Source organism: Trichomycterus rosablanca, chromosome 3 (assembly GCF_030014385.1).
Source record: "Trichomycterus rosablanca isolate fTriRos1 chromosome 3, fTriRos1.hap1, whole genome shotgun sequence".
NCBI lineage: Eukaryota > Metazoa > Chordata > Actinopteri > Siluriformes > Trichomycteridae > Trichomycterus > Trichomycterus rosablanca.
In genome coordinates this window covers 21,175,947-21,203,897 of record NC_085990.1, presented here as the reverse complement: position 1 = coordinate 21,203,897, position 27,951 = coordinate 21,175,947, and the positions used below count along the sequence as shown (strand labels likewise).

The 27,951-nt window shown below is 39.3% G+C and overlaps 1 protein-coding gene across 1 annotated transcript; it reads left to right on the top strand.

Moving 5' to 3' along the window:
• Positions 1-63: 63 nt before the first annotated feature.
• sh3glb1a (SH3-domain GRB2-like endophilin B1a) lies at positions 64-27,951 on the top strand. The gene is made up of 9 exons (XM_062991035.1): positions 64-191; positions 2,934-3,075; positions 4,359-4,487; positions 5,065-5,198; positions 13,463-13,555; positions 20,892-20,981; positions 21,794-21,894; positions 22,343-22,553; positions 23,869-27,951. Exons 1-9 carry the CDS (start codon positions 129-131, stop codon positions 23,974-23,976), a joined length of 1,071 nt encoding a protein of 356 aa, XP_062847105.1. The 5' UTR covers positions 64-128; the 3' UTR covers positions 23,977-27,951.

Here is a 27,951-nt window from a genome sequence, read left to right as displayed (position 1 = left end):
TGAAACGTTTGTCTCTCAGTGGGTGGGATTTCACACAGCCGGCTTGTGATGTGCGACAGCTGATACTGATGCATGTGTGCTTGGGTGCTTTTCCAGCGTGTTGCTGACACATTGCTTTTTTAACAAAAATGGATTTTAATGTAAAAAGATTCGCAGCGGATGCCGGAACTTTCCTCAGTCGGGCGGTGCAGGTAAAGTTCAGTAAAAACGTTTTATCTTCGTAGTGTAGTTAGTTAACAGCTATGGTATGAATTGTGAACTGCCATCACAACAAGGAGTGGTGCGACTAGCCTGTTAGCCTGCTAGCTACTATGTATCAAATTTTTGACATAACAATTATACAGTGGAACAGAAAAGTCCATATAGCACAATTACGCATTAGGATAACCTGTCCGGTTAGTTATGCTAGCTTTAAGTTGTCTAATAAGCCAAGTTATGTTATTACTTAAAAAAACCCTTGAACTTATTGTTACATTCCACGGTAAAAGTGTACACATTAGAAATTTTTAACCACTAATAAATGTAAAAAGGAAAAATAAACGATAGTACTGCTAGAGTTCTCAGTCTGGCTTGGTAGTTTTAACAAATTTAAACTTAAACAGTTTGCGTTAGCTAGATGCTAGCTAACAAAAGTTTCGGACGGCAAGCTCAGCACATCCGCTGCATCGTTCTGGCTGCCAGCTGGTAACTGTGTCGTCTGGTAGCGAGTCGACTCCTCAACACAGCTCTTTGTACAGGCTGTGTGAGGAAAATTTAGGGAACCGACTGCCTAGGCAATGTTTCCTTTCAGACCACATATATCTGTTGGTTATAATTTAATATTTTTTTGTCTCAAAACGGAAATTTGCCATAGTGTTTTGTTTATTTTATCTGAATAATTTCCAAACAAATGGATTAATGAAATGTTGAACGAATCATTTAGTCAGAAAATCAATAAACACGTTTAAATTCTTAGATAGATTCAGTAGTTTTTGAACAGCATCTTGAACATCTTGTATTGTATTGTGCAATTGGCAAAAATTTACATTCGACTTTACATACGTATCAATTTTTAATCCTAATAAAGTGGTTCATTGAAACTCAACGTGTTGGTTCTGGGAGTGGCGTTGAGTTTAAAAGACGTTGAGTTTTAAGGTATTTTTTCCCATAAGGATGTATGGGAAGCCTGTTAATGCGTTCCATAGTCCTGAGGAACTGCATATATTTTAGGCTAATGTAAAATAATGGGGTTGTTTTTGACACTTATACACTGAAAATAAAACAAATATAATAGAAAAAAAACACTGAAATACAATTAAAAAACATTTTAAAAATCAATAAAAAAAATACAATAAAACGTGCTCTTTACCTTTACTTCTTTATTGTTTTCTTATGCTTCTTAATTAGTGGAGAGAACAAATAAGCAGTAATAATTAAGAGATGTTTAGTGTTTCTATGTCATTCTTTTAATACTTTAAGTTACATAATTTTTTAATGATAGGCGTTTTAGACTCTCTCGAAAAAGCTGATTCTCACAATTTCTCAGAATCCCGACTGTAACACAAGTTACAGTTAAAGTGAAACAGGAAAAAAATCCAGCTGAACACAGATACATGTGGAGCTTTCAGAGTAAATTTAATGGTTATTCCACATAAATGCAGATTCGTCTCATGTCCGTATGACGTTTTATCACACCGCTCAAGCCGAGCACTGAGCAAAGCAGCAGTCGCACACATGTAGAGTTTAAGGGAAACATTGAGTTTAAGGGTACAGATTTCTCAATGAAAGGCGTTGAGTTTCAAAGATTTTGAGTTTAGGGGACATTGAGTTACAAGGTACCACTGTATATTTTAGTTATAATGTTTTGTTTCTTTGTTTTTTCTCCTGCTGGGTGGTGTTGCTAAACAGTTCATCAATAAAACCATACCCAGTTCCACTGACCATGCCTCCACCAAAAGTTCGACTACGTCATTGTCATTAGCTAAGCTTTATACCTGCATCCCAACTCAAGATGTTCATCAAAGAAACCATGTCCCATGTAATTCAAGTCACACCCATTCTGTTTTTCAGTCAGTGCACCTTATTTACACATGCCAGCATTTGAGGGGGCAGCCATGGTCTCTAAACAGATTACCTATGACTTGCTGTCTATTGTACTAAAAAGTTAGGCCACTCTTAAAATTAAAACAACAGCTTACTAAATAGATGAAGCTATTCCTAATGAGCATGGATTTTATTTCTGGACTTGAAGGCCAAACTTCAAACTTATTTTTTTAAATTTTATGTCATCCAATCCTTTTGTTATTGTGATAGGTTTCTTATATAATGTGACACTGCATTCAAAGCTAGAACTTTGGGGTAACAAAAACATATGTTGCTTATGTTAACTTGTGCCACTAATAAATAGAGTGGAAACCATGACCATACATCCGGCACTAGGCCCTCAGGTGGTGCAGCGGTAATATTGGGCTAGCCCACAACAGTTGTGGTCTAGGGTTAGAATCCCCAGCCAGTCGGGCGTCTAAATACAGACATGATTGGCTATGTCCAAAAAGAGGGATGGCCAAAACGATAACATGGGTTGGCATTCTGTCTGGGGTGTTTAAATGCTACTGCATTGTGCTTAATCATCCTGGGAAAACTGGACCCACCACAAGCCTGATTGGGACAAAGTGGTGATAAAAACAAAGCAAAAAAAATTGTCACTGATTCATTACTTTAAAATTAGAGAAGTTCCACCGTATTTCCATTAATTTGACCTTTAATTATAGTGGAAATCACTTTTACCTATTCCGTTAGTTCATTATTCAGACAAACTCAATATTATTGCAATGTAGTCTGTATTCATGCCAAACATCAGAAATGTCAAATGTCAGTGTGGTTAGAACTAATACAAGTTATCAGTGTAACAATTAAAATAAAGTTAAATGTGTATTTTGTTTATGCTCTTCTAGTTTACAGAGGAAAAACTGGGCCAGGCTGAGAAAACAGAGCTGGACGCACATTTGGAAAATCTTCTTTCTCGAGCGGAGTGTACTAAACACTGGACAGAGAAGATTCTAAAGCAAACAGAAGTGTTGCTGCAGCCAAATCCAAGTAAGATTAGGGCACATGAGATATAACTATATCAGGCACATGCCTGATATAACTATAAAGGCATTTGGGGTATATATTAATTATATTAATAATCAGAGTGTACAACTTGTTCATGTTGATTTTAAAAGGTGTACATAGTTAACTCACATCTGTCATGTATTCTGTCTAGCTTTACAAAAAAGTGATATTGTTGTATGTTATTGTCTACTGCCAAGGTCAGAGAAAGAAACAGCTTAAAGATTTTTTTAAATACATTTTTGTAGTAGGACATCCACAATGATTTAATCAATGAGCAAAATATAACCACAAAATAATGTTTTAAGTCGTCTAGTGTTTTAACAAAGTAACAGATAATCTATTACCACCTCCTTGTTTCTACACTCACTGTCTATTTTATCAGCTCCACTTACCATATAGAAGCACTTTGTAGTTCTACAATTACTGACTGTAGTCCATCTGTTTCTCTGCATGTTTTTTGTAGCCTGCTTTCACCCTGTTCTTTAATGGTCAGGACTCTCCTAGAACCACCACAGAGCAGGTATTATTTAGGTGGTGGATGATCTTAGCACTGCAGTGACACTGACATGGTGGTGGTGTGTTAGTGTGTGTTGTGCTGGTATGAGTGGATCAGACACAGCAGCGCTGCTGGAGTTTTTAAATACCGTGTCCACTCACTGTCCACTCTATTAGATACTCCTACCTAGTTGGTCCACCTTGTACATGTAAAGTCAGAGATGATCGCTCATCTATTGCTGCTGTTTAAGTTGGTCATCTTCTAGACCTTCATCAGTAGTCACAGGACACTGCCCACGGGGCGCTGTTGGCTGGATATATTTGGTTGGTGGACAATTCTCAGTCCAGCAGTGACAGTGAGGTGTTTAAAAACTCCATCAGTGCTGCTGTGTCTGATCCACTAATACCAGCACAACACACACTAACACACCACCACCATGTCAGTGTCACTGCAGTGCTGAGAATGACAGCATGAATGGGGGTAACAAACCATGCAGAGAAACAGATGAACTACAGTCAGTAATTGTAGAACTACAAAGTGCTTCTATATAGTAAGTGAAGCCGATAAAATGGACAATGTGTGTAGAAACAGGGAGGTGGTTTTAATGTTATGGCTGATCGTTGTAGAGTTTAATGTATATTATTTTGCTTTACTATAATATTAACAAAATAAGAGTAAGAGCTTGACGACTTAAACACTGCACATGTGAGATGTTTATTTTTTCATATTATGTAAAGTAAATAGCATTTGATATATTTTTGCTTTGCAGATGTGCGAATAGAGGAATTTTTCTATGAGAAACTGGACAAAAAAGCCCCCACGCGGATGAATAACCACGAGCTGCTGGGACAAGCCATGATTGACTCTGGGAATGAATTTGGGCCTGGCACAGCCTACGGTTGGTATCTGGCTGATCTCAGGGAATATTCATTACAGCATGCTTTCATGCAAAGCAACTTAACAGTGAAGTAGAGTACAATGCATGTATGAAGCTACATTTGCCTATGGCCAAAATTATATGGTTTCAAAACTTTGGGCATTTATATTTATGAAGTTCTCACATCTATAACAGCCTCCATTTTTCTGAAAAGCTTTTTATAGGATTTTTAGTTATGCCTGTCAGAATTTGTACTCATTTAGTATTTGTGAGGTCAGGCACTGTTTGGACATTAAGGCCTGGTTTGAATTCTAGTTTATCTCAAAAGTGTTCTGTGGTGTTGCAGTCCAGACTCTGTGAAGGCCACTAGTATTTTTCCACACCAGACTTGCTTACACAGGCATGTTTAAACATCAAAGGGACATCAAAGTTGGCAGCATGTGTATAACAACTGGTGTAACAAAAATGCCTAAAGTCACTAATTATGGGTGACCACATACTTTTAGCTGTATAGTGCATTTTGCTTGTAGGATTAAAATGCAGCATAAATACAGTTATGTTCATGTGTTTGATGAGACCGCTGCCTGTGTGTTATTAGGAAATGCTTTAATGAAATGTGGGGAGACTGAGAAGCAGATCGGAGGAGCCGAGAGGGAGTTCATCCAAAGCTCAGCTATTAATTTCCTCACACCATTCAGGAATTTTTTGGAGGGTGATTTTAAAACTATACTGGTAAGTTCAAACTGAGCTAAATGTTCAAACATGGATTTTTGGACCCTTGTTGGTATTTCTGGACATTTTTACTATTACCTGACATAGTATTACCAGACCTTTTTAAGGAAGAGATGCTGGTTTCTAATACAAACCAGGCTTTTCTCTAGCAAATGTGGTAATTAAATAGAAAGGACCAAATTTAAATTCCATTCTTTTCTTCTTTCATAATGAGTTAAACAGATCAGACTGGCTTCTGTCAAGTTCAGAGCTGTATCCTGCAAAGCTGGATTCAGTTTATATGACTATTGTGATTGCTGGAATTTGTTAAGATTCTCAAAATATTGAGATTCTTTTCTCAAATATTTTTTTGGAAAATAGTGCCTTGACTGTTTGACAGTCATTATCTAAAGCAGAGGTCCGGACCCAGAAGCTGTCCCATACGGACCCGGACCTACAGCCAAAACAGAAAGTTATGATTTGAAACCTGACGGAGCGCTTCTATTTTAACCGGCGCAGCTTTTGTGGTCTTTACGGTAGCGGTTTAGCGGATGAGAAAACGCACAGACCTATCACGTGACACCACTCAGCCAATCAAGTCTGTGCATTCCAGCCGGTAAACACTGCGACTCTACAGTGCAGACAGATGAGAGAGTTAGAGGCGAGTTACATGTGGAAAGACGGTGGAAAGAAAAAGAAAGATAGCGAACGTAGAAAAAACGAAGGGAGAGATACAGACGACTGTGCAGGAGAAAGTTGAGAAAAAGACGAGACAGGAGACAAATAGCGCTCTCCAAAAAAGAAACGTGTACAGCAAAAATACAGCATTTAATCCGTGATGGAGAGACTCATTTCTGTTCTTACTTCCCACTGGAGCACAATTTATTTTTATTTTCTCTTAATTTGATAAGAGAAAGGTTTGATAAGGTGGGGCGGCCCGGGTCCTCTCTGTGTGGAGTTTGCATGTTCTCCCCGTGTTCGCGTGGGTTTACTCCAGGTGCTCCGGTTTCCTCCCACAGTACAAAGACGTGCAAGTGAGGTGAATTGGAGACACTAAATTGTCCATGACTGTATTCGATATAAACTTGTGACCTGATGAACCTTGTGTAATGAGTAACTACCGTTCCTGTCATGATGTAACCAAAGTGTAAAACATGACGTTAAAATCCTAATAAACAAACATACATCTGATTTGACAGTCAGTTATTGATTACATGCAGATGTTGATACAACTACTAGGCTATTTATATATAATATATATCAATATATATGTTATATATATATATCAATATATGTTATATATATATATATCAATATATATATATATATATATATATACAGTGTATCACAAAAGTGAGTACACCCCTCACATTTCTGCAGATATTTAAGTATAACTTTTCATGGGACAACACTGACAAAATGACACTTTATCACAATGAAAAGTAGTCTGTGTGCAGCTTATATAACAGTGTAAATTTATTCTTCCCTCAAAATAACTCAATATACAGCCATTAATGTCTAAACCACCGGCAACAAAACCACCATTATTTCCTAGAACTGCCTTAACTCTCCTGGGCATGGGGTTTACCAGAGCTTCACAGGTTGCCACTGGAATGCTTTTCCACTCCTCCATGACGACATCACGGAGCTGGCGGATATTCGAGACTTTGCGCTCCTCCACCTTCCGCTTGAGGATGCCCCAAAGATGTTCTATTGGGTTTAGGTCTGGAGACATGCTTGGCCAGTCCATCACCTTTACCCTCAGCCTCTTCAATAAAGCAGTGGTCGTCTTAGAGGTGTGTTTGGGGTCATTATCATGCTGGAACACTGCCCTGCGACCCAGTTTCCGGAGGGAGGGGATCATGCTCTGCTTAGTATTTCACAGTACATATTGGAGTTCATGTGTCCCTCAATGAAATGTAACTCCCCAACACCTGCCGCACTCATGCAGCCCCAGACCATGGCATTCCCACCACCATGCTTGACTGTAGGCATGACACACTTATCTTTGTACTCCTCACCTGATTGCCGCCACACATGCTTGAGACCATCTGAACCAAACAAATTAATCTTGGTCTCATCAGACCATAGGACATGGTTCCAGTAATCCATGTCCTTTGTTGACATGTCTTCAGCAAACTGTTTGTGGGCTTTCTTGTGTAGAGACTTCAGAAGAGGCTTCCTTCTGGGGTGACAGCCATGCAGACCAATTTGATGTAGTGTGCGGCGTATGGTCTGAGCACTGACAGGCTGACCCCCCACCTTTTCAATCTCTGCAGCAATGCTGACAGCACTCCTGCGCCTATCTTTCAAATACAGCAGTTGGATGTGACGCTGAGCACGTGCACTCAGCTTCTTTTGACGACCAACGCGAGGTCTTTTCTGAGTGGACCCTGCTCTTTTAAAACGCTGGATGATCTTAGCCACTGTGCTGCAGCTCAGTTTCAGGGTGTTGGCAATCTTATTGTAGCCTTGGCCATCTTCATGTAGCGCAACAATTCGTCTTTTAAGATCCTCAGAGAGTTCTTTGCCATGAGGTGCCATGTTGGAACTTTCAGTGACCAGTATGAGAGAGTGTGAGAGCTGTACTACTAAATTGAACACACCTGCTCCCTATGCACACCTGAGACCTAGTAACACTAACAAATCACATGACATTTTGGAGGGAAAATGACAAGCAGTGCTCAATTTGGACATTTAGGGGTGTAGTCTCTTAGGGGTGTACTCACTTTTGTTGCCGGTGGTTTAGACAATAATGGCTGTATATTGAGTTATTTTGAGGGAAGAATAAATTTACACTGTTATATAAGCTGCACACAGACTACTTTTCATTGTGTCAAAGTGTCATTTTGTCAGTGTTGTCCCATGAAAAGATATACTTAAATATCTGCAGAAATGTGAGGGGTGTACTCACTTCTGTGATACACTGTATATATATATATATATATATATATATACTGTATATATATTTATATATAGTTAAACATTCCGGACCTTTGCTTCAAGAAATTTTCTCTAACTGGACCTCTTTACATTTCAGTTGAATACCCCTGATCTAAAGGATTAAAATACCTTACTGCATTTAAGCTTCATAGTGTGACCAGTTTACACTACACAGCAGACATAATTTACAAAGTGAATTTAAAGTATTAAGATAATTGTTTTTAACTGAGATGGAGGCAAAAGATGAGAATGCTTTATGAAATGCAAAGTGCAATGTAGTCTTTATCCAAGCATTTTGCTACTGGTACTTTTATATATATATATATACAGTGTATCACAAAAGTGAGTACACCCCTCACATTTCTGCAAATATTTCATTATATCTTTTCATGGGACAACACTATAGACATGAAACTTGGATATAACTTAGAGTAGTCAGTGTACAGCTTGTATAGCAGTGTAGATTTACTGTCTTCTGAAAATAACTCAACACACAGCCATTAATGTCTAAATAGCTGGCAACATAAGTGAGTACACCCCACAGTGAACATGTCCAAATTGTGCCCAAATGTGTCGTTGTCCCTCCCTGGTGTCATGTGTCAAGGTCCCAGGTGTAAATGGGGAGCAGGGCTGTTAAATTTGGTGTTTTGGGTACAATTCTCTCATACTGGCCACTGGATATTCAACATGGCACCTCATGGCAAAGAACTCTCTGAGGATGTGAGAAATAGAATTGTTGCTCTCCACAAAGATGGCCTGGGCTATAAGAAGATTGCTAACACCCTGAAACTGAGCTACAGCATGGTGGCCAAGGTCATACAGCGGTTTTCCAGGACAGGTTCCACTCGGAACAGGCTTCGCCAGGGTCGACCAAAGAAGTCGAGTCCACGTGTTCGGCGTCATATCCAGAGGTTGGCTTTAAAAAATAGACACATGAGTGCTGCCAGCATTGCTGCAGAGGTTGAAGACGTGGGAGGTCAGCCTGTCAGTGCTCAGACCATACGCCGCACACTGCATCAACTCGGTCTGCATGGTCGTCATCCCAGAAGGAAGCTGACGCACAAGAAAGCCCGCAAACAGTTTGCTGAAGACAAGCAGTCCAAGAACATGGATTACTGGAATGCCCTGTGGTCTGACGAGACCAAGATAAACTTGTTTGGCTCAGATGGTGTCTAGCATGTGTGGCGGCGCCCTGGTGAGAAGTACCAAGACAACTGTATCTTGCCTACAGTCAAGGATGGTGGTGGTAGCATCATGGTCTTGGGCTGCATGAGTGTTGCTGGCACTGGGGAGCTGCAGTTCATTGAGGGAAACATGAATTCCAACATGTACTGTGACATTCTGAAACAGAGCATGATCCCCTCCCTTCGAAAACTGGGCCTCATGGCAGTTTTCCAACAGGATAACGACCCCAAACACAACCTCCAAGATGACAACTGCCTTGCTGAGGAAGCTGAAGGTAAAGGTGATGGACTAAACCCAATTAAGCACCTGTGGAGCATCCTCAAGTGGAAGGTGGAGGAGTTCAAGGTGTCTAACATCCACCAGCTCCGTGATGTCATCATGGAGGAGTGGAAGAGGATTCCAGTAGCAACCTGTGCAGCTCTGGTGAATTCCATGCCCAGGGGGGTTAAGGCAGTGCTGGATAATAATGGTGGTCACACAAAATATTGACACTTTGGGCACAATTTGGACATGTTCACTGTGGGGTGTACTCACTTATGTTGCCAGCCATTTAGACATTAATGGCTGTGTGTTGAGTTATTTTCAGAAGACAGTAAATCTACACTGCTATACAAGTTGTACACTGACTACTCTAAGTTATATCCAAGTTTTATTTCTATAGTGTTGTCCCATGAAAAGATATAATAAAATATTTGCAGAAATGTGAGGGGTGTACTCACTTTTGTGACACACTGTTTATCGCATTTAAAAAAAAAAAGAAGAAAACAAGGATTTTTAAGTGAAATGTTACAATTAAAATGGTGAACACATTTTATGCTAAATGTACTTATGTTAAAAACTGCTGGGACAAGAGAAAACTGTAAGGTTGTTTTATTCACTCACATACTAGGCAGTAATACTATCCAGCAGAGACCCTTGACTTCGTATAAATGTCAGATTGTAGGTTAGAATTTCTCCATCAGCAAACATTGTAGATCAGCGGTGCTTTAGGTGGGATAAGGCGTAGTTATTGTAACAGACTTTTCTGTGGTTGTATTGTGACAATGGTTTGATGGACGTTTCTACACGAAGTGAGTGTGTTTTGACCCTTTGGGGCTTCCATAGTTCATGGAATAACATGCTTGGCTAGCGTGCTTGACTCTAGCTGTCCGCTATTCGGTACCGTAACAGAAGGAGTTAATAAAGTGTTAAATGCTCCCGACAATTTGTGAATAAACCGTGTATTTATTTCTTTATTAAGCGAGTGCATCACTACGACGCTCGGTTACATTATGTTAACAAAGCGCAAATGAAAAACGGTGGCAAGCCTCAACATGAACTACGGATGACTCGCAGGGCCAAATAGAATTTGCGTTAACGGCACTATTTTTTTTTTTACGCGTTAAATTGAGATCGCGTTAATGCGTTATTATCGCGTTGACTTCGACAGCCCTAATATATATACAGTGTATCACAAAAGTGAGTACACCCCTCACATTTCTGCAGATATTTAAGTATATCTTTTCATGGGACAACACTGGCAAAATGACACTTTGACACAATGAAAAGTAGTCTGTGTGCAGCTTATATAACAGTGTAAATTTATTCTTCCCTCAAAATAACTCAATTTACAGCCATTAATGTCTAAACCACCGGCAACAAAAGTGAGTACACCCCTAAGAGACTACACCCCTAAATGTCCAAATTGAGCACTGCTTGTCATTTTCCCTCCAAAATGTCATGTGATTTGTTAGTGTTACTAGGTCTCAGGTGTGCATAGGGAGCAGGTGTGTTCAATTTAGTAGTACAGCTCTCACACTCTCTCATACTGGTCACTGAAAGTTCCAACATGGCACCTCATGGCAAAGAACTCTCTGAGGATCTTAAAAGACGAATTGTTGCGCTACATGAAGATGGCCAAGGCTACAAGAAGATTGCCAACACCCTGAAACTGAGCTGCAGCACAGTGGCCAAGATCATCCAGCGTTTTAAAAGAGCAGGGTCCACTCAGAACAGACCTCGCGTTGGTCGTCCAAAGAAGCTGAGTGCACGTGCTCAGCGTCACATCCAACTGCTGTCTTTGAAAGATAGGCGCAGGAGTGCTGTCAGCATTGCTGCAGAGATTGAAAAGGTGGGGGGTCAGCCTGTCAGTGCTCAGACCATACGCCGCACACTACATTAAATTGGTCTGCATGGCTGTCACCCCAGAAGGAAGCCTCTTCTGAAGTCTCTACACAAGAAAGCCCGCAAACAGTTTGCTGAAGACATGTCAACAAAGGACATGGATTACTGGAACCATGTCCTATGGTCTGATGAGACCAAGATTAATTTGTTTGGTTCAGATGGTCTCAAGCATGTGTGGCGGCAATCAGGTGAGGAGTACAAAGATAAGTGTGTCATGCCTACAGTCAAGCATGGTGGTGGGAATGCCATGGTCTGGGGCTGCATGAGTGCAGCAGGTGTTGGGGAGTTACATTTCATTGAGGGACACATGAACTCCAATATGTACTGTGAAATACTGAAGCAGAGCATGATCCCCTCCCTCCGGAAACTGGGTCGCAGGGCAGTGTTCCAGCATGATAATGACCCCAAACACACCTCTAAGACGACCACTGCTTTATTGAAGAGGCTGAGGGTAAAGGTGATGGACTGGCCAAGCATGTCTCCAGACCTAAACCCAATAGAACATCTTTGGGGCATCCTCAAGCGGAAGGTGGAGGAGCGCAAAGTCTCGAATATCCGCCAGCTCCGTGATGTCGTCATGGAGGAGTGGAAAAGCATTCCAGTGGCAACCTGTGAAGCTCTGGTAAACTCCATGCCCAGGAGAGTTAAGGCAGTTCTGGGAAATAATGGTGGCCACACAAAATATTGACACTTCAGGAACTTTCACTAAGGGGTGTACTCACTTTTGTTGCCGGTGGTTTAGACATTAATGGCTGTATATTGAGTTATTTTGAGGGAAGAATAAATTTACACTGTTATATAAGCTGCACACAGACTACTTTTCATTGTGTCAAAGTGTCATTTTGTCAGTGTTGTCCCATGAAAAGATATACTTAAATATCTGCAGAAATGTGAGGGGTGTACTCACTTTTGTGATACACTGTATATATATATATATATATATATATATATATATATATATATATATATATATATATACAGTATATACACATTAAAACCACCTCATTGTTTCTACACTCACAGTCCATTTTATCAGCTCCACTTACCATATAGAAGCATTCTAGAAAAAATATTTTTACATACGCTTGGGACCAAAAGTCTGAGATCTGAAAAAGCTTCAATGTTGCATATTTCTTAAATGTGATACAATTTTTACTAAGCAAATTCCCATGAAGGAAATATTTAGATTATGAGTAAAAAAGAAATTTTTTGAAGATTTAGATAAAGAGAATATGGTTTGTAATGAAAATTGTAATGCTTGTGCTCACTTGTAGTCTCAGAAATTTGGCTGTATATGTTTATTATTACAATAATACATTGTGGCTAATTGGGTAGCACTGTTGCCTCACAGCTAGAAGGTCCTGGATTTAGTTTCTTGGTGGAGTGGTGTGGGTCTGTTCTGTGTGAAGTCTTCATACTTTCCCAGTGTCTGTGTGGGTTTCCTCTCACAGTCCAAAGAACTGCAGTCAGGTTAATTGGTGCTACTAAAAAATGCCGTGTGTGAATGTGTGTTTGCCATGTGTGTGTGTTTGTCCTGTGATGGACTGGCGACCTGTCCAGTGTTTCCTACCTTTTGCCCAGTGAATTGAACCCACCTTTACCCTGAATAGGATAAAACAGACAATGACTAAATGAATGAATGACAAATAAATAGCACAGTTTTTAAGAGTCTAATTTTAGTGCATGAAGAACCGAGTTGAAATTTCCCATTGTAGAGGAGCTCTGAGAGAGAGATGAATTATAGGAAGGTAATTATAGTAGATGAATAGTTTTTTTCAGCTTATATTACTCTTTATGCAAGCATTGTTTAGAACTGCTTTAAAACACTACATTTAGAATGTTATTCTCAGAATATGATGTTAAGTGAACAAAGAGGACAGAGTTCTGTATACAGGCACTTGAGTCAGGAGTAAACCAAGGTGAGAGATGATCAAATAGTACATGTCTAGTACAAATGCTTTCTGCTGATTTGATACTTCCCCCCCTTTCAATAGAAAGAGCGCAAGCTGCTCCAAATCAAACGACTGGATCTTGATGCTGCCAAGACGAAGCTAAAGAAAGCCAAAGTGCCCGAAGCCAGAGCTGCTGTGAGTTACTTTTTTTATTTCTATGAGCTGATAGCTCAGAATTATTTACATTACATTAGCATTGAAAAAAAAAATTTAAGTTTTTTTAAACCATATTTTCTAGTTGGCACAATTAAAAAAATAAGCAACAATTAATATTCAGGAGACTGAGTAAACACAATACAGTTTTTAATTTATTTTTATTTTTATATCTTATATATATAAACAGTGTGTCACAAAAGTGAGTACACCCCTCACATTTCTGCAAATATTTTATTATATCTTTTCATGGGACAACACTATAGAAATAAAACTTGGATATAACTTAGAGTAGTCAGTGTACAACTTGTATAGCAGTGTAGATTTACTGTCTTCTGAAAATAACTCAACACACAGCCATTAATGTCTAAATGGCTGGCAACATAAGTGAGTACACCCCACAGTGAACATGTCCAAATTGTGCCCAAAGTGTCAATATTTTGTGTGACCACCATTATTATCCAGCACTGCCTTAACCCTCCTGGGCATGGAATTCACCAGAGCTGCACAGGTTGCTACTGGAATCCTCTTCCACTCCTCCATGATGACATCACGGAGCTGGTGGATGTTAGACACCTTGAACTCCTCCACCTTCCACTTGAGGATGCGCCACAGGTGCTCAATTGGGTTTAGTCCATCACCTTTACCTTCAGCTTCCTCAGCAAGGCAGTTGTCATCTTGGAGGTTGTGTTTGGGGTCGTTATCCTGTTGGAAAACTGCCATGAGGCCCAGTTTTCGAAGGGAGGGGATCATGCTCTGTTTCAGAATGTCACAGTACATGTTGGAATTCATGTTTCCCTCAATGAACTGCAGCTCCCCAGTGCCAGCAACACTCATGCAGCCCAAGACCATGATGCTACCACCACCATGCTTGACTGTAGGCAAGATATGGTCTTGGTACTTCTCACCAGGGCGCCGCCACACATGCTGGACACCATCTGAGCCAAACAAGTTTATCTTGGTCTCGTCAGACCACAGGGCATTCCAGTAATCCATGTTCTTGGACTGCTTGTCTTCAGCAAACTGTTTGCGGGCTTTCTTGTGCGTCAGCTTCCTTCTGGGATGACGACCATGCAGACCGAGTTGATGCAGTGTGCGGCGTATGGTCTGAGCACTGACAGGCTGACCTCCCACGTCTTCAACCTCTGCAGCAATGCTGGCAGCACTCATGTGTCTATTTTTTAAAGCCAACCTCTGGATATGACGCCGAACACGTGGACTCAACTTCTTTGGTCGACCCTGGCGAAGCCTGTTCCGAGTGGAACCTGTCCTGGAAAACCGCTGTATGACCTTGGCCACCATGCTGTAGCTCAGTTTCAGGGTGTTAGCAATCTTCTCATAGCCCAGGCCATCTTTGTGGAGAGCAACAATTCTATTTCTCACATTCTCAGAGAGTTCTTTGCCATGAGGTGCCATGTTGAATATCCAGTGGCCAGTATGAGAGAATTGTACCCAAAACACCAAATTGAACAGCCCTGCTCCCCATTTACACCTGGGACCTTGACACAACGACACATTTGGGCACAATTTGGACATGTTCACTGTGGGGTGTACTCACTTATGTTGCCAGCTATTTAGACATTAATGGCTGTGTGTTGAGTTATTTTCAGAAGACAGTAAATCTACACTGCTATACAAGCTGTACACTGACTACTCTAAGTTATATCCAAGTTTCATGTCTATAGTGTTGTCCCATGAAAAGATATAATGAAATATTTGCAGAAATGTGAGGGGTGTACTCACTTTTGTGATACACTGTGTATATATATATATATATATATATACAGGGGTTGGACAAAATAACTGAAACACCTGTCATTTTAGTGTGGGAGGTTTCATGGCTAAATTGGACCAGTCTGGTGGCCAATCTTCATTAATTGCACATTGCACCAGTAAGAGCAGAGTGTGAAGGTTCAATTAGCAGGGTAAGAGCACAGTTTGGCTCAAAATATTGCAATGCAAACAACATTATGGGTGACATACCAGAGTTCAAAAGAGGACAAATTGTTGGTGCACGTCTTGCTGGCACATCTGTGACCAAGACAGCAAGTCTTTGTGATGTATCAAGAGCCACGGTATCCAGGGTAATGTCAGCATACCACCAAGAAGGACAAACCACATCCAACAGGATTAACTGTGGACGCAAGAGGAAGCTGTCTGAAAGGGATGTTCGGGTGCTAACCCGGATTGTATCCAAAAAACATAAAACCACGGCTGCCCAAATCACGGCAGAATTAAATGTGCACCTCGACTCTCCTGTTTCCACCAGAACTGTCCGTCGGGAGCTCCACAGGGTCGATATACACGGCCGGGCTGCTATAGCCAAACCTTTGGTCACTCGTGCCAATGCCAAACGTCGGTTTCAATGGTGCAAGGAGCGCAAATCTTGGGCTGTGGACAATGTGAAACATGTATTGTTCTCTGATGAGTCCACCTTTACTGTTTTCCCCACATCCGGGAGAGTTACGGTGTGGAGAAGCCCCAAAGAAGCGTACCACCCAGACTGTTGCATGCCCAGAGTGAAGCATGGGGGTGGATCAGTGATGGTTTGGGCTGCCATATCATGGCATTCCCTTGGCCCGATACTTGTGCTAGATGGGCGCGTCACTGCCAAGGACTACCGAACCATTCTGGAGGACCATGTGCATCCAATGGCGTTGCCGTGTATCAGGATGACAATGCACCAATACACACAGCAAGACTGGTGAAAGATTGGTTTGATGAACATGAAAGTGAAGTTGAACATCTCCCATGGCCTGCACAGTCACCAGATCTAAATATTATTGAGCCACTTTGGGGTGTTTTGGAGAAGCGAGTCAGGAAACGTTTTCCTCCACCAACATCACGTAGTGACCTGGCCACTATCCTGCAAGAAGAATGGCTTAAAATCCCTCTGACCACTGTGCAGGACTTGTATATGTCATTTCCAAGATGAATTGACGCTGTATTGGCCGCAAAAGGAGGCCCTACACCATACTAATAAATTATTGTGGTCTAAAACCAGGTGTTTCAGTTATTTTGTCCAACCCCTGTATATATTAGGGCTGTCAAACGATTAAAATTTTTAATCGCGATTAATCTCAGAATTTCATATAGTTAATCGCGATTAATCGCATTAAAAAAAATCTGTGTAAATGTTATAGAAAACAAGGATTTTTAAGTAAAATGTTACAATTAAAATGGTGAACACATTTTATGCTAAATGTACTGATGTTAAAAACTACTGGGACAAGAGAAAACTGTAAGGGAGTTTTATTCACTCACATACTAGGCAGTAAATGTCAGATTGTAGTTTAGAATTTCTCCATCAGCAAACATTGTAGATCAGCGGTGCTTTAGGTGGGATAAGGCGTAGTTATTGTAACAGACTTTTCTGTGGTTTTATTGTGACAATGGTTTGATGGCCGTTTCTACACGAAGTGAGTGTGTTTTGACCCTTTGGGGCTTCCATAGTGCATGGACTAACGTGCTTGACTCAGCTTTCCGGTATTTGGTACATTAACAGAATAAGTTAATAAAAGTGTTCTGCTCCCGACAACTTGTGAATATAGCGTGTATTTATTTCTTTATAAGTGCATCACTACAACGCTCGGTTACATTATGCTAACAAACCGCAAATGAAAAATGGTGGCAAGTCCGACATTAAAACGTTTGTTCTACCAGTCAAGTTTCAACATGAAATAGAATTTGCGTTAACGGCACTATTATTTTTAATCGCGTTAAATTGAAATCGCGTTAATGCGTTATTATCGCGTTAACTTCGACAGCCCTAATATATATATATATATATATATATATATATATATCATATTTTATGTTTTTGCATTTGTCTCTCTGTCATATCTAATTCCCCAGTGGTATCTTTACTCCTCTGCTGCAGACCCTACCCTGGCCAAAAAGAGCTGCAGACTATCACGTGCCCCCTACATGCGGTTGCATACACAGATCAGAAAAATGCTAATAAACTGTTACTTATTTGTTAGATACCAGTAAGCTGATTGCTAAATAAAGCTCTTTTTTTTAGACATGTTCATTGTGTTATTAATGGAATATTAGATGTGATTAAGCACGATAGCTTAAACTTGCAGTTTAAAATATCAGTTATGGATGGTGTGGTTGCTTTCTGCTTTAGATGAATTTCTTATTGTGTTCTTGACTGGAGTGCAAAAATGCCCCTCTTGGCAATTGTGCTAGGCATTTGGCAGACAGATGGCAACATCTTCAACAAACCAACAAAACTAACTTCCTTCATTTTTCTCGTGAAAAATTTATTGCATAGCTTGTTTTTTTTTTGGTTTCTTGTTTCCTGAGGGTGTGTAGCTTCCTCTTATGATCATTTTAAATAAGCTTAATCAGCTACATATGAGTAAGTGGAACAAAATCATCCTTAGCATCCTTTTTGCTTTGCATATGGCTTTAGTTTTTTTAGGTTTGCTCAACCATTCCACAGCATTTCGAAACTGCACGTCAGTCTTGCATGAAGAACCCATTACTAATATTTGAGTTAAAGAAACAATAACTTTCAGATGAATTTCAGATGAACATGAGACACTTTTACTAAGATACAATTTCCTAACAGTAAATTTTGTTTACATTGGTGGAATAACAAAGGCCATTTGACTACAATAGAATTTCACTGTCCATTAAGTAGTAGACTGTGCAATACATTTGTTTTTTAAATTTTATTACACGTAAAACACAGTGGATATACAGTGGATTCAGAAAGTAACCGGAGGGCTTGGGTGGCGCAGCTGTAAAAGTACGCTAGCATGCTACCTTGAGATCCAGGGTTTGAATTTCAGCAGTGCTTTCAGGCAGTCGAGTGTCTGCACGGACATAATTGGTTAAAGTCAGAGGTGGAGGGTGGCCAAAACAGCCTAACCATAGGGAGGTGCACTTGTCAGTGCCAGTCCCAAGCCTGGATAAAAATAGGAGCGTTGCGTCTATATATATGTATATATGTAAATATATACTGTATATGTAGGCCGGTTAGCCTCACTGACAAGTGGTTTTCTTAAGGCTACACAGCTGTTTAGTCCCAATCCCTTGAGTTCCCTTCGCATCGTGCGTGTGGAAATGCTCTTACTTTCACTATTAAACATATCCCTGAGTTCTACTGTAGTTTTTCTACTGTGATTTCATCAAACGTTTAAGTGATCGCCGATCACAATCATTCAAGATTTTTTCCCGACCACATTCCTTCCTCGAAGATGATGTTTCCCCACTGTCCTTCCACTTTTTAATAATGCGTTGGACAGTTCTTAACCCGATTTTAGTAGTTTCAGCAATCTGTTTTCTCTGCTTGATGCATGGCAATAATTTGACCCTTCTAAAACAGATTAACATCTTTTCCATGACCACAGGATGTGTCTTTAGACATGGTTGTTTAACAAATGAGAAGCTACTCACTGCATCAAATAACTTGTTGCCAGCTGAAACATAATCACCCATGCAGTAATTATCCAATGGGAGGCTCTCACCTATTTGTTTAGTTAAATCCAGGCTTTGACCTTTTTTTGGCCAGGCAGTGTATATTCTTTTTTTTTTTTCTTCTTTTTTTTTACATTTTTAATGATTTTGACTTTGATTAGACTAATAGTCTGTACAATTAAATTAAAAAACAAACGGAAATATTTTTGGGGGAGGGGGGAATAAAAGTAATAATAAAAAAAAAAACTATAATGCGGTTGCATATACGTATATAAAACCTCTAAACTTAATACTTTGTTGAAGCACCTTTTAATTTTATGACAGCATTCAGAGTCTGTCAGGCCCATTTTGACTTGGCAATCCTTGCCCATTCTTCCTTTCAAAAAGCATTGTTAGATTAGGAGGCCATCTTCTGTGCACAGCCCTCATCAGGTCACCCCACAGATTTTCTATTGGATTTAATTCTGGGCTTTGGCTAAGCCAATCAAAACTGATATTCTTTTTATGTGGAGGTATGCTTTGGGTTTTTGTTGTGCTAAAAGGTACAATTCCACTCAATATTAAGATTTTTTGCATCTGCCTAAAGGTGTTGTGTCAAAAGTGAATGATATTTAAAAGTGTTCACAATTTCCTAAAGCATAATGCTGCCACCACCATGCTTCACTGAAAATCTTTTGGTGATGTCCAGTGTTGTTTTGGCACCAAACATACCTGTTGGAACTAAGACCAAAAAGTTCAGCCTTGGTCACATTTTTCCCACATGCATTTTAAAGACTTGATGCAGGTTTTTGCTAAATGTAGCAGGACTTGGATGTTTTTCTTGCCACCCTAGCGCACAGCCCAGACATACAAAGAATATGGTAGATTGTTGTCACAAGTAGTACACAACCAGTACTTGCCAGAAATCCCTGCAGCTCCTTTAATGTTGCCGTAGGCCTCTTGGTAACATCCCAGACCAGTTTTCTTCTTGTCTCTTCATCGGTTTTGGAGGGATGTACAGTTCTTAGTAGTGTCACTGTGTATCATATTTTATTCACTTTTTTATGTCTTCACTGTGTAATGCCAATTTTCTTTCCTTTCTCCTGACTGATACCTGTAAACAATGAGATCCCTTTGATGCTCTGTGAGCTTTTTGCTGACCATGGCTTTTGCTGTAAGATAAACTAAGTAAATGTCAGGACAATCATATTAGGACAGTTGAACTTTATATGAACCTTATTTATCAGAGTTACTTTATAGTCGTGTTTGTGTGATTGGTTAATTCTGTCAGAGCCACATCCACAAATATCTGGGTGTGCAGAATTATGCAACTACGTTATTATAGTTTTTTTTTTTACTTCCCCCCTAAACTTTTTTTAATTAAATTGCACAGATTATAGGTCACATTAAAGGTGGAAACAAAAAACCTGGCATCCACTGTATCAGCTGATCATGCTTCTAGTTGGTAGCAGCAGTGCTTCTGCATTGATTGTATTGCCTGGTCCCCATAATGTTTAAGTAAAAACTTGCCATGTATACTAAGTGTGTTAATTTTGTGGGTTGTTGGGTGTTTTGGTGCTACATAAGATGTCAGCATTAATCTTTATCACTCTTATCACAGCTGCACAGAGGATGTGACAATGGTAAGATTACTTTTTGGGCATTGGGGCTCTGCTGTTACTTTAACAAACAGAGTGGTAATACATCATATAAAAGGTATTTTATACACATTAGTAAAGTTTATAGCTTTCCATAGTGTTGCTATTTTTTGGTGAACCTATTTTATGCATAATTTGACCAGTGTTTATTGCTCATGTATTTTCCATCATTATGCAATTTATCTTGGGGTAGGAAATCATGTTATGCTCAGTACATTTTTATTAACTCATTGTCTATCTCTGTCCCCTAGGCTGAGCAGGAGCTAAAGGTGACACAGAGTGAGTTTGACCGACAGGCAGAGATAACCAGGCTGCTTCTAGAGGGAGTCAGCAGTACACATGTATGTAATTAAACTATTGTGAGCTTTGTTAAAGATATTGTTTATGCACAAAAAAGAAGATCCAACTTTAAAATCTCCACTTCAAAGCTTCACTTAAATTAGTTGCTGATCACATGGACAAGGAAAAAGCAGGAGCTGGGGTTTTTATGCTCAGCAGCTCAAAGCCCATGGTGATGTAAAGCTTGTCGTACTGTGGACAGCAACACTTGTGTTCTGGTTAGCAGGTTCCAAATCATGGCAGACCTGTTTTTGGTTGTTCTTGAATCACATGTAATTATTCAGACAAATTTGCTTTTGAGATGTCTTACTTTGGAGATACAGACAGTTGTTTGTACAGATTATTCTGGAAATTAAGGTGCTTATTCTGGATGTGTACAGTCACATTCTTGATTTGTGAAAATCTGTGACCTGCATTTTGGGAGGTTTACACAACTTTCTGTACTTTCCATCATAATGATTGTGCATTAGTCTAATGACTGGCACAGAAAAGACTTCTTCCTGTGGTATCTGGCACAGAGACCTTAGCATCAGATATCCTATAAGTCGCCCTCCATGTATTGAACTTGCTTGTCCAGCACATCAAAAACAACCTGCTTGTAGCTCCTTCCATGTTGATTCCAAAATGCTTATCATCTTTGTCTGAAGCACTCCGTTTAGCAGTAAGTCAGTAGTACATAGATAGAATACTATTAAGCTTGTAAACAGAAATTTCAAAATGCCCCTTGTCCACCCAATAGACATATTAGTGAAAGTCTAGTACTTTATTGTTTGCATGCATAAAGTCCATTATTCCATGCATTTTTTCCCCACAGGCTCACCACCTTCGCTGCCTGAATGACTTTGTGGAGGCTCAGACCACATTTTACGCCCAGTGTTATCAATACATGGTGGACCTGCAAAAACAGTTAGGAAGGTATGATTTACATCCATTATACAATGTATCCTCTATTTTCTTCGGGGGTGGGGGGTGTTATGAGATTCCACCTTTTTCCCATTTGCACCACGCTGCTCTGGCCACAGGATGGCTGTTGACTGTAACACACATTTATAGCCGGTGCTACTTATACACCTGCGGGCAGTATTTGCTTCAGCAAGTGACTGGGATGGCAGTATGCAGTGGACAATCTCCCACTCGCATGGCCTGTTGTGTTTGTTGGACGCACTGCCAGGTCGGTGGCACAGCTAAGACTCAAACTCTGATCCCAGCGTTGTGCTAACACATTTGACTGCTCATACAAAGGTTTAATGTTTAACATTTTTATGACTTTTACTGTAATCATTACATTAATAACACTTGTCATGATTTAATAATGTGCTGATAGTTGTAATGTGATTGCTTTTTGTGTTATTTTCCTTTATAGCTTTCCTTCTTCATTCTCTTCCAATAACAATCAGTGTTCAGCTTCAGCTAGTGTGTCTGTGCCCACTCTGCCAGTTTCATCACTTCTCTCAGTAAATGCCAGGCTCTCAGGCTTTAGTGAGCTGCTGACCTCAGGCTCAAGCCGGAAGGCACGGGTTCTGTACGATTATGATGCCGCAGGCAGCAGTGAGCTCTCCTTATTGGCTGATGAAGTGAGTGCTTTTTAGATTATGTTTCTATTTAATTTGATCTACATAATTATTGTGCATGTAATTATTTTGCATTGAAATATATCGACTTTCTGCTGATACAGACTATGATTAGGTGATATTAAGATACACAGTGAAACAAATAGTAAACCACTTTTTGTCTTTATTGTACACTTTAAATGTACATGCAGTTGCAACTGGAAACCTAAAACTGGAATGTTATGCTTTCTGTAGTGACATTAAACCTTAGTAATTGGTCTTCCAATCAACCATAGCTTGGTTTAGGAATTGGTACTGGAATATCCTGATGTGGCCTTCTCATTCTCCACATTTAAACCTCATAGAAAACCTTTGGTGGGATTTTAAAAAAAATCAGAAGATTGCACATGAGAGGTGTCACAAGCTTGTTAGCATTTCAAGCAAAATCAATGTTGGTAGTTAGTAAAGTACTGAGGCTAGGGGTTTAATAATAGTGCACATAGATATTTGTCAAGAGAACTCAATGTCAGATTTACACTTAGATTTATGTTACCTTATCAGCTGAATGTTCCTGCCATGAATGTAACCAATGTGTTAACATAGCATTAAACAATAAAACAAACAAACAAACCTTATCAGTTGAATGTATGAATAATAAATATTTGTTCTCTGTTCACTGAAGATCTCTTGTGGTAGATTTTCATTCAATTCTATACACACCACCATAAAAACTTTAAAGATAAGGGATGTTGAATTTCAACTGCAATTTCAATTGCAACTGTAAATGTAATGTAAACTCAAGTTGTACTAATGCTTGTGCATTTCACGAAATGTTCCACGTTTTAAAAATAGCCAAATGTGACTGTTCCTCTTTAAGTAGTTCTATTGCCAAAACTGATTTGTAATGCCAAGCACTTTAGCAAAGCCAAGTTGTCATAAATTTGCATGAGGAAAGCAAAAGCCACGGCGTTACCCACCTACCTATTTTTACATTGAAGTGAAAATGTGTTGTTAGCATAAACACACAACACTATGTGGCCAAAAAGTCTGTGGACTTTGCAACACCATGGGTACCATCAATCTTGTCAAATCATGTTTTATGGACCTCACTTTGTATGCAGAGGCCCTGTTATGCTAGAAAAAAACATATTTAATATAACTACTTTATAGAACTGTTTGCAATAATTTTGGCTGAATTAGAAGGGATGTCTGTGCTTTTGGCCATTGTAATGGATATACTTCATCTCTGATACAACAGCAGTTCCTATTTAAATCTGCTATTTTTAAGTGTGACTTAAAATAATCCTTGCAAATAACCATTTATGTTCTTTGTTTACAGGTCATTACTGTGAGCAGCGTTCCAGGAATGGATTCCGACTGGCTCATGGGAGAGCGTGGGAACCAGAAGGGCAAAGTACCAATAACCTATTTGGAGCTCCTGAATTGAGGCATCATGAAAACTACACATAATTAAGATAAAATTGTAAGATAAATATTTAATGTGTATATGCAGCTTTGCTTCTGCGGCCAGCTCCATGCACACAGTACCTTAGCTTCTGTAAAGAGAAGAGAGCCTCATCCGAGGAAATTCTGTTTACAATCTGTTTAACACAGAAGTGCTTTCAATATGGTGTAATCACTGCCAACACGCCAATTGCTAACAAGCGACAAACCTGCCAAAAGGAGGTGGCTTTTGTTCTGACATGTTTGCCAAAATCCCTGACAGAATCCCTTGACTGTTTCAAAAGGACTTGTCATCTCATAAAAAAACTAAAAAAAATTTACAATTTACTCTGGAGCCATTAGGGCTATGTTTATAGAGAAGCTAAATTGAGCTGCCACTCCTGTAAATCCAGTTATCACTCCTGTTGGAAGTATTAAATAGAATTATGTCCACACAGTTTGGTTATGAAAGAGAATGACGGCTGTATTCCCAACCTAAGTGACTTTCAGTAACTCCAGAACCTGAGACATGAGTCAGTTAGGTTGTGCAGTGTGTATCGCAGTAAAGAAACTCGTTCTTAATAACAAGTGTACACAAGACATAAGTGCAAACTGCAAGATCTGGCTGTAACCTCAAAAACAAACCTTTGGTAGAGAGTAGGAAAACTGGATAAAAATACATAGATGGAGACAGAGGTGAGACAACTAGTAAAAATGCCTGTGTTTTACATTTTCTTAAATTGAATACAAGCAGCAGTATTTGGATAATTCCCTCTTTTGCTGTAACGACAGGGTGCACTTGAGCTGACATGGACTTCACAAGTCTGTGCAAAATCTAATAATCAATGTTTTACCATCATGGTTTCATTATATTCCAAAGAGCATTTTGTGATGATACAGAATATTTGGCTTTCTCTTTTTCTATTTATGCATTTTCCCCAAAAATTTCCCCAATCTAGTCATGTCCAATTACCCAGTAGTATTTACCTTTGCTGTAAACCTTACTCCTGACCGAGAAAGGCTGTAAATAACACAGCTCCTCTGACACGTGTGCAGTAGTCATTCGCTTCTTTTCACCTGCACAAAGTTGGTTCATATGGGGATATGTATTGCACACAGAGAGGCACGCACCAATCCCCACCATCGTTCTGCCAGCAGAGCACATAATTGCAGCAGTTATGAGGAATCCCTTCAGCCCCCCGTTCCCTAGACAAGGCAGTTATTGTCCATATAGGTGCCCGGCCGGCTGATGGCATGGTTGATGTCAGCACTGGTGGGCTAGCCGGTTTTACCTCTGTGCCACCTGAGCGCTGGTCTGAATGCTTAACTTTCATTGTTTTTAAGTGCCCCCATTAACAGTCGATGAGGTTGCAAATCTTTGAGGTGTGTTTTGGGTCATTATCTTTCTGCTGTATGACTCCACAAAAATCCAAACCAGATGTGTAATGAATGGAGTACTTTTTTCTGTCAGTGTGTAGTTGATTCTGTACAGATGCCCAACTCCATATAAGCCAAAACACCACAGACTTAAATATTTTTACTTGTTTTGCTACACTGTGGTGCCAATATTTTTCCTTTTTTTTTCTTCTTACATAGGGCAGTGGTAGCTCAGAGGTTAAGGTACTGGGCTAATAATCATAAGGTTGTTAGTTCGAGCCCTACCTTTGCCAAACTGCCACTGTTGGACCCCTGAGCAAGACCCTTAACCCTTAATTGCTTGAATTGTATTTAGTGATAATTGTCACTTTGGACAAAAGCGTCTGCTAAATGCTGCAAATGTAAATGTAATTTACTGCCATAACTTTTAAATGTTGACTCATCAGTGAATATAACTTTTTCCAGTAATAAAAACATTGTATTCAATTTGATAAAAATGCAAAATTCAAGCATTATTACAACTGGTCTTTTGACCCCCACTGTATCTAGACATTTTCTATCCAGTTGTCTTTTCCATTTGAGTTGCTGACATCAGTTTAGGGGTAACTGAAATGCAGCACTCTATACTTAACTGTCCCCAAAGTATAAAAAATACTACAGAAGCATTTAATGCATTTCTTTTACTGGTGCAAGCTTGATAAACAACCAAAACAGTTTTACACAAGTATGCTAACATTTTTTAACATAGTTTTCTATTACTATGGTTGTGATTAATACTGACAGCTATTGCGAAATTGAGTGCAGTAAGGATATTATTCCTTACAGAGGTTTTTGCAAAATATGGAAGTTACTTAAAAAAAAATATGATGTCCAATTCTCTAGTCAACACCCTACTATGATATTCACACTTGTTGAGGAGAACCGCAGACTATCACAAGTCCCCTTTGACATGTGTGAAGCCATTAGGCTGTTCTTTCACCAGGTAATCCAACTGGAACACACTCGTTATTGCATCAGTGATAATAATGATACCCCATACGGCTCTTCCTTTCTCATATATGGCTATTTGTGTTTGCAGAGCCCCCTACCAGGCTGGTGGGCTCACATGACGTAATGATTGACTTTGGTAAATACATTTGTCTTTCCCAAATTATGAATTTCTCAGGTCTAAAACATTTCCAAAACTGAATACATGCAGCTCTTTATTAAAAAAAACGAAATACTGAACTGCATTAAGGGCTTATTTGTAATAGTCATGTGCCTTATGAACAGGGTGAAAAAAAATGAACATCTTTTGTTGAAAAGCCCCACGGTGGCTCAGTGGGTAGCACTGTCGCTTCACAGCAAGAAGGTCCTGTGTTCGATCCCCAGGTGGAGCAGTCCGGATCCAGACTGTGTGGAGTTTACCTGTTCTCCCCGTGTCTGCGTGGGTTTCTTTCGGGAGCTTCGTTTTCCTCCCACAGTTCAAAGACATGGAGTCAGGTTAACTGGAGATACAAAATTGTCCATGAGTGTGTTTGACATTAAACTTGTGAACTGATGAATCTTGTGTAATGAGTAACTATCGTTTCTGTCATGAATGTAACCAAAGAGTGTAAAACATGACGTTAAAATCCTAATAAATAAATAAAGAAAGAAAATCCCCAATGTGAGTAGCAATAAATGTTACAGGCCTTGTCATGGACTACTAAATTTGGCCATTCATATGACAAACACTAAGGAATCAGGTCTACATTTACATGTTCCTGTTACAGTCTGTTGTCTTATTTATTTGTTATACAGTGTAAAAAGCAGAGAAATCATTACTTCTTTTTGCAGGAAAAGCTGTCATCATGGATTGGTTACTTTAAAATTAGGTCCTGCCACCATGGCGGTACATTTCATGTCATGAAAAACGAATAACACAAGGTTGATAACTATGTCCTTACAGTTTACTTAATATTACTTAACATTGTTAATGTATTTTCATGTGTTTAGTTTACAGTGATGGGAAACAAGTATTTAACAAAAAGTTGTTTCATATGCAAACCCAGTTTATAAAAAGATAGCAGACAGCGATGATTTGCAAAAATATTTTGACCTGTATTCAAGTGAAAACAGTCTAAAATATTTAATGTGTTTTATATAAAAGCTCCTTTAAAATTTGATGTGGCATATTTATTAGTTACATTATTTTTATTTTTTACAATGCTCTGTAATTGTTAAATGAGGAAACAAGTTGTTAGAGTTATGCTATTCTTGCTCGATATTAGCTAGTCTGGGGTCTCTACTGTTGTGTATTATACTTTATAATGAACCACACATTTTTAATAGAGACATTTCTGGACTGCAGTCAAACCTGTCTAGCATCTTCACTCTTACTTCAAATCAATGCTGTTGTAACGTGCAGAATGTGGCTTGGTATTGTCTCGCTAAAACTATCAAGGACTTGAATACTTGTCACCTCTCACTTTAATAAGGTTTAAAATCTATTTTGCAATATTTAATATTTGCATGATTTGCATGAAGTACATTGAGGTCTTAAGTGTGTTTTTGTTTTGTTTTTGTCTAATTTCTTTACATAATTTTTGTAATGTAAAATAAATGTCTTAATTACATTGTT

Bases quoted from the DNA above. Each gene is read 5' to 3' on its own strand.
- sh3glb1a (XM_062991035.1), top strand. From the start codon at position 129: ATGGATTTTAATGTAAAAAGATTCGCAGCGGATGCCGGAACTTTCCTC. The intron at 20,982-21,793 runs GTATGTAATTAA...TTTTCCCCACAG, and splicing joins AGGGAGTCAGCAGTACACAT to GCTCACCACCTTCGCTGCCT. The intron at 22,554-23,868 runs GTGAGTGCTTTT...CTTTGTTTACAG, and splicing joins TCTCCTTATTGGCTGATGAA to GTCATTACTGTGAGCAGCGT.